The 6,434-nt window shown below is 41.8% G+C and overlaps 1 protein-coding gene across 2 annotated transcripts; it reads right to left on the bottom strand.

Moving 5' to 3' along the window:
• Positions 1-783: 783 nt before the first annotated feature.
• On the bottom strand, positions 784-3,323 carry LOC121755049 (F-box protein At1g70590-like). 2 transcript variants are annotated; one of them, XM_042150336.1, is made up of 3 exons: positions 2,470-3,314; positions 1,577-1,710; positions 784-1,229 (listed from the first exon to the last, which is right to left on the bottom strand). In XM_042150336.1, exons 1-3 carry the CDS (start codon positions 3,005-3,007, stop codon positions 1,026-1,028), a joined length of 876 nt encoding a protein of 291 aa, XP_042006270.1. In that variant the 5' UTR covers positions 3,008-3,314; the 3' UTR covers positions 784-1,025. The 2 variants fall into 2 exon arrangements, with proteins under 2 accessions (XP_042006270.1, XP_042006271.1); XM_042150337.1 differs by having other exon boundaries at positions 1,092-1,247; positions 1,577-1,687; positions 2,470-3,323.
• Between the last annotated feature and the right edge of the window lie 3,111 nt (positions 3,324-6,434).

Below are 6,434 nucleotides of genomic sequence, written 5' to 3'. Positions count from 1 at the left end.
ATTCTTGGCCTTTGAATAGGAGGCACAAATTTTTTCTTCTCTTTCATATGCTTCTTCAGTTTGGACCATCCATCTCTAGCCACCGCAAAATCATCCTTGCTGGTGACGGAGTCCTCCAACTCGTCCCCAGCGCGGGTTTTCTGGGATTGGCGCCGACGGAGCTTCTCGACGGTGGTGCACCGGATGACGAAGTACTTGTTCCCCGGCAGCAGCACGTCATCGGGGGACAGTACGGCTTCGTCCGGACGCCGGAAGACGTCAGGCGTGGCGATGCACATGCCTGGGTTGCGACGGATCAGCCTCTCCACTGGCACAGCCGCCTCGTACATCTCGATGCGGCCGCCGGCATGGACCACCCGCACAACAACATCACGCAGCCGCACGCTGATGCTCAGCGACGACGGGCTTCCTGGCGGGGCATCCGATTTCCCTGCCCCCGCGATTCCAATGTCGAGTTTGGGGCGGAAACACGAGCACATTGCTTGATCGAGCATTGGGTTTTGATATTATGGGGAAAAATGGTTCTATATCTAGTGTTGAAGACAGTGACATATAAAGATGGAGTAATTTAGTTTCCTCGATTTAATCGAAGAAGCAGGATAACAATGTTTTCTAGTTGTTTGATTATTGGTGACAGCTCTAGTGTGGATAACAATGCTTAGTCATATTATGTAGAAAGACGAATACAGAATAAATTTTCGGCTATTCTCAGACAATTTTAGTCCCACTTTTTTTATCAGTTTTTTTCACAAAATGAAATGTAATTTTTTGATATGCACAACATTTCTCTATAGTCTGATCATAATAAGATTAATTCCAAATTCTATACAACCCGTGTGATTCGAATTTAAAAGATACTACTAACAATCAGCATATCATCACAAATAGTTACAAACTTACAAGTTATCGCTGATCGGATGCATATAATCACACATAGATCTGCAGTTATACTAAGGGCAAGATATATACCGACCCGAGATGAGGAAACCATAGGCTATGTTGCTGCACTGTAACGAGCAAGGACATCAAGAGGAATGGGCAGGTAGATCACGCCAGGTATCTGCAAGGAGCATCGCCCTATCACGAGAGGATGCAGAAAGTTGCTGGAGAATCACATTCTTTACATGACCAGCAGCTCTCTCCCCACCTTCACCCATCAAGTAGCAAAGAGATATATTGTACATTGCACGCACGTATCCCCCTTCCGCTGCTCTTAGGTACCAACGAGCCTGTCATAAGTTTTACAACTGAAGAAAAGAAGACCTCTTACTCTCATATGCATTCAAGTAGTCATAAATTTTCTTGTAAGCCAGTTAACTGTAGGTTATCTACAACCCCGACAAACAATGATATCAACGTATGATAAGCTTAAGATCTCCTCAGGAAGGAAGAAAATCCCATCATCCCATGTTTGGATCAAGAAAAAAAGGCAAATTACCTTAATACACTTCTATAAGATGAGCAGTGAGTTTTCTTGAGAAAAAACAAGAGAAATGTGATACGGCAGTTTGTAGTCCATTGACTAAAAATAATTATGTGCGTGTCAAACGTGAAGCAAATAAAAGCTGGGAGATACCGCTTCTGAAAGGCTCCGTTTCACCCCTCGACCTTGGTGCAAACAAAGTGCAAGTTGGTATTGGGCACGGACATGGCCAGCAGAGGAAGCCTGGTATAACCATCCAATTGCCTGCATGGTCTTTGAAGGATAAGCTGCAGCATACATATAACAACGACACACATTTAGAAAAGCAAAAAGATCGAATTCTTTCAGTCCTTTAAAGCAGTCCTTTTTTCTCTGGATAACAGCACACTAGCTTATGCTTGCGCCTTTTCTAGACTGTTAAATCACACTCCATCCTAAATGAAGAAGTCACGAATTTGATGGCTCTATCTTGGTAGAAAACACATACTACTATTTAGAATGGAAACGATGTCGAAGGAAGGAATGCAATAGGTGAACCTAGTATGACGCTTGTTTCAAAGTAACAAGATGCAGAAGCTGGGCAGTATAGACCAGAAAAACAAAACCCCATGATTTCAACACACAACATCATATAGTAAGGCTTAAATCACTTAAAATTATTTCATAACACCTAGAAGCATTGATCTTATGTTCAACATCATCATCTGCCAACTGAATTTACTCGTTAGTTCTCCTTATGTTTAAGACTATCATCTCCAATTTTAAATATTTATCCATTTATTCATAGACAAAAATCAAACACTGAACTCCCCACACTAACAATATCAAACAGCAATAAAACTGTAGTCTCCATTAATTATGCCTGATTTTACCTTGATTAAATCCATTTAGGGTTTTCACTATCCCCAAATTGGATTTATTAATCAATAATTAGGGTTCATTAATTATCAATTAGAATTTACTAATCATAATTAGTATAATTAAGGTAGATGCACCATGCATATATAATACCAATTCAAAATAAATCATAAATTAAAAATTGATACCTTGAAAATAAAAAATGGCCAAATTACACTGCCCAGTAGGATCACCGAGCTCCGCCGCCAAGCGATACCAAGCAATCCCTTCCTCCTTCTTCCCCATCTCCCAATAGATCAATCCGGCATCCACCATGGCGAGCGTGGACCCACGCGCGGCCCCTTTGAGGAAGGAATCGAGCGCCTTCCTCGAATTGGCCTTCACCCCTCCCCTCCCGTGCTTGAACCGCTTCCCCCACTTGAGGAAAACCATCGCCTCGCGCAACGGCTTCAGCGCGTCCCTCCACGCCCTGCACACCAGCGACGCCGTCTTCAGGCTCGGCAGCGCGAACGACGCCGCGATCCTCGCCAGCACATCGTACGGGAGCGCCGAGAAATCCGACCCCTGCGGCGGATTTGGCGCCGATTTCGGGGCCGAATTGAAGAAGGAGAGGTGCGATTTGGAGGGTTTGGCCAGAATTGGGGATTCCTGGGGCTTCCTGAAAAAGGGAAGCGATGCGAAGTGGTGGTGGCCGTCGGAATTGCACGGCCACGTCATCTGCTTCATCGCGGGGAGCTCAACGGCGGCGAAAATATCTGTGCAAATCTTTAGTGGCTCGGTTTTGCAATGGAGAAGTCGGGTTCATGCACAACTTTAGCTCAATTATTGGGTTGGTTCTTTTGCCACTTCAGCACAATTGGTTCAAGTCCGATATAATTTTGAGATGAAAAGTGACATACACAAGGTATGTGGCGGGTAGGAAGTCCGAAATTAGTAGAGATTTATGATATTCGCAGGCTGATGATGGGGTCAGCGGCCCCATGCAACCCCACCTCCATCTGTCACTGATCGTTGCCGAGTCATTCGCTGCTTCTCTCTTGTACTGCCGCCACCTCCTCTTGCACGCAGTGGCGAAGCCACATTAGGGCCAAGGGGCTATGGTCCCCGTCGTTTTTAGACATTACTATATTATCTTTACATATTTGATATATAATTATAATTGGTACTGACCCTAAGTGGTTGTATTGCTTGTCTCTAGTTGCTAAGGTGGTCGTGGGGTTGATCCAGGCCCGTCCCTTGGCCCGTGCGGCCTGTGCGACCGCACAGGGCCCCCAATTTTCAGGGGCCTCTGAAATATTTCAGCTCATATACATGTATTCCTATTTTTTCACCCCAACAAAGCTATTTCTCTTGTATAGCAACGCCCAGGCCTTTTTCTAGCACCGTGACTCCAATTCTGATCGGTTTCTTTTCCCGATCGTAGACCTGGGAGCCGCCTGTTCGTGTTCGGTGTTCCTCATCGACAAACGCCGCAACAGGGACCAGCTCACCAGAGCCATCGTTGATCGCTTCTGCAGCGCCTGCCATCGTCGGCCATTGCGATTGGGAGCAGCGCAAACGCATCAATTTGTCTTTTTTTCTATAGTATATTTCTTTAAAATGCATTGTCTTTTTTTCTTTAATTATCATATAGCTTTAAAATGCATTGTCTTTTTTTCTATAGTGGTAGGCCTCATTTTAGATTTTTGCACAGGGCCTCTGATTTTGTCGGGACGGCCCTGGGTTGATCCTTAGTTCAATATTTGCATTGTTTCTCCTATATTAACATCTAAAAATTATGTATTCTATTCATTTTTTTATTACTTTTGTTGTTTTTTCATGTATTTATAGTATAAGAAATTAAGTTAAGAATATTATACTTTTAGTTTCTATAATCACTTTGTATTTATATCTCATTATTTATCTGTATTTATCTGTTTTTTAGATCTCCTTCTATTTATATCGCACCTTATAGCGACAACAATACTGAAAATATCTATTGAAAATATCTACAACTATTAATGATAATTTGGGCCCCAACACTAAAGTTTTGACTTCATCACTGCATGCACGATTGCATTGCCACCCTCCTCATCCTCTGGTGGAAGAAGAAAATTTCACGGATCAAGTTATATGGAAAAATAACCGACTGGGTGGATCAAGGCGCTTCTCTCTCTCACAAAAAATATTTATAACTCTCTAACATGCAACCTACTTTTAGCGGTAAAACAGCAAGTACGAGGTCTATCCCACAGAGAAACTGATGCGTTGAGTGTGTGTTTAGTGAACAGGGTTTAGCTGCGGCCACGCTTTAAGTTGAGAGTTTTAAACTACTGGATTAAACTAGGCAGAATGTAACTATCTACTTGATCAAGGAACATATCATGCTGAAAACCGTAAACTGATCAGGTAAGCGACAGACTGAAAATAAATGACTTAGCTACTTTAACATGCTACGAATCTACGAAACACTTTTCCATTCAACATTATGCAAGCTCAAACTTTGGATCTGGGTATTTAAGACTAAACTAAGCTCAAACAGTCAACAAGATTTCCGAAAATAAACAACTTTGATTTAAATAAGAACTCAGAAAAGACCTTGGAAAATGCGGAATACAAAACAAGAACGATTGCTTTCAACTACTTAACAAACATGAAATTTAACTAAGTAACTAGAACTAAAATGAAAGAAAGTGATAGATCCGCGAGATCCTCGGTCGGAAACTGAAAAGGTAGCGAACGGATCTGGATCTCTCTGTCGCGCTTCCTTCTACTCTCTAGCTAACCATTCTAACTCTCTACTGGAAAACGGAACTAAAACTACTGATAAAAGAAAAGAAAATAAACGGGAGAAGAAAGAAGATAAAAAAAACTCTACAGCTATGGCGATGCGCCCTCTATTTATAGGCTCTTCGCAACAACCTCTAGCTGTGATAACAAATTTGGCAGCGAATCTTCGTCCTTGCTGGAATTGCGCATCTCATCAGTCGATACGTGTTCTCCTTCTAGAATGTAGTGGTCCTTGATAACCGATTGAGGATCGCTTGCCAGCGCATCGGATATACGTGCCTTCTTTCTGTTTCGCAGTGGTCCTCCGGCTACTGCTTGACCGTCAACTTGATCAACCCACACTCTTTTTAGCCTTTTCTGCCTTCTGCGCCAGCATGATCAGTTTGGCCTTGCTGCCCTTGGTCAAGTGGTATTCCTGTACAATTAACACTCGCTTTCAACGTAAAACTGATCAAGTAGCCTACATTTTACCCTCTAAACCAATGCATGAAATATGCCTTATCAAACTGCTCACACTTAAAACATACTTGTCCTCAAGTATAAAGAAAAAGAGAATAAGGCAGATTTCAGACATGGTTTCTCGTTTCAAGAAAGTAAAAGAAAAAGAAGAAAAACACAAGACTCAAAACATAGACACATATTCACATAGATGCATAAAACCGAATAAATTTCTAACAATCATTCCCGAGGTCGAGGTCAATCCATTTGCCAGCAGCTTATGTTTCCACCCTTTCACGTTCACTTGATCAAGGTGTCAGTTCGTCAAGATAGCTCAAATATAAACCAACTGTTGGATTCACTCAGTCACTCATTTCTCAACAGAGATGTTATGACTGTTCACTCAGTAATTGCTGCACATTTAATACCTCGAATCGGACTGCACAAGATAGTTCCTTAAGGTCTTTGTTATGGTTGTAACAGGGCTTAGGGTTGTAATGTGTTTAGGTAAGGTCCTAGGGGTTCTAGGTTAAAATTTGAAAATATAAACTGGAAAAAGAAAAATGAAAAGCACATGAGTCAAGAGACCAAGATCTTCTGGATCAGGTTATAACTTTTTCCTGCCCCCCTTTTTTTAACTTGATCAACCTAACCTTTTTACATGATCAACATGGCTAATTCACTTGATCAACCTGGCTACCCATTTATTTCGGCCCTTCTATTGCTATCCCCTTTTCTTTTTTTTGAAATAATTCATCTCTCGACCCCTTTTTCTCATGTGTTTATAAAATATAAAAATTTAGGTTTACGGTTTCAAAAGATGGGTAAAAGTGTATACAGGCTCAACTTGGTTTACTAAGGGTGCCTTGTTTACTAAGGGACCCACGAACCCTCCACCGTTGAGGTGTTTGAAAAAAAAAAAAAAAAAAAAAAAAAAAAAAAAAAA

The sequence above is a fragment of the Salvia splendens genome, chromosome 11 (assembly GCF_004379255.2).
Source record: "Salvia splendens isolate huo1 chromosome 11, SspV2, whole genome shotgun sequence".
Lineage (NCBI taxonomy): Eukaryota > Viridiplantae > Streptophyta > Magnoliopsida > Lamiales > Lamiaceae > Salvia > Salvia splendens.
Note: the sequence above shows the minus strand (reverse complement) of the source record. Positions and strands in the feature narration are given on the sequence as shown.

Coding starts and splice junctions, on each gene's coding strand:
- LOC121755049 (XM_042150336.1), bottom strand. CDS start 3,007: ATGAAGCAGATGACGTGGCCGTGCAATTCCGACGGCCACCACCACTTC. Junction 1,711..2,469: donor GGCCATTTTTTATTTTCAAG/GTATCAATTTTT, acceptor TGTATGCTGCAG/CTTATCCTTCAAAGACCATG. Junction 1,230..1,576: donor AACGGAGCCTTTCAGAAGCG/GTATCTCCCAGC, acceptor AACTTATGACAG/GCTCGTTGGTACCTAAGAGC.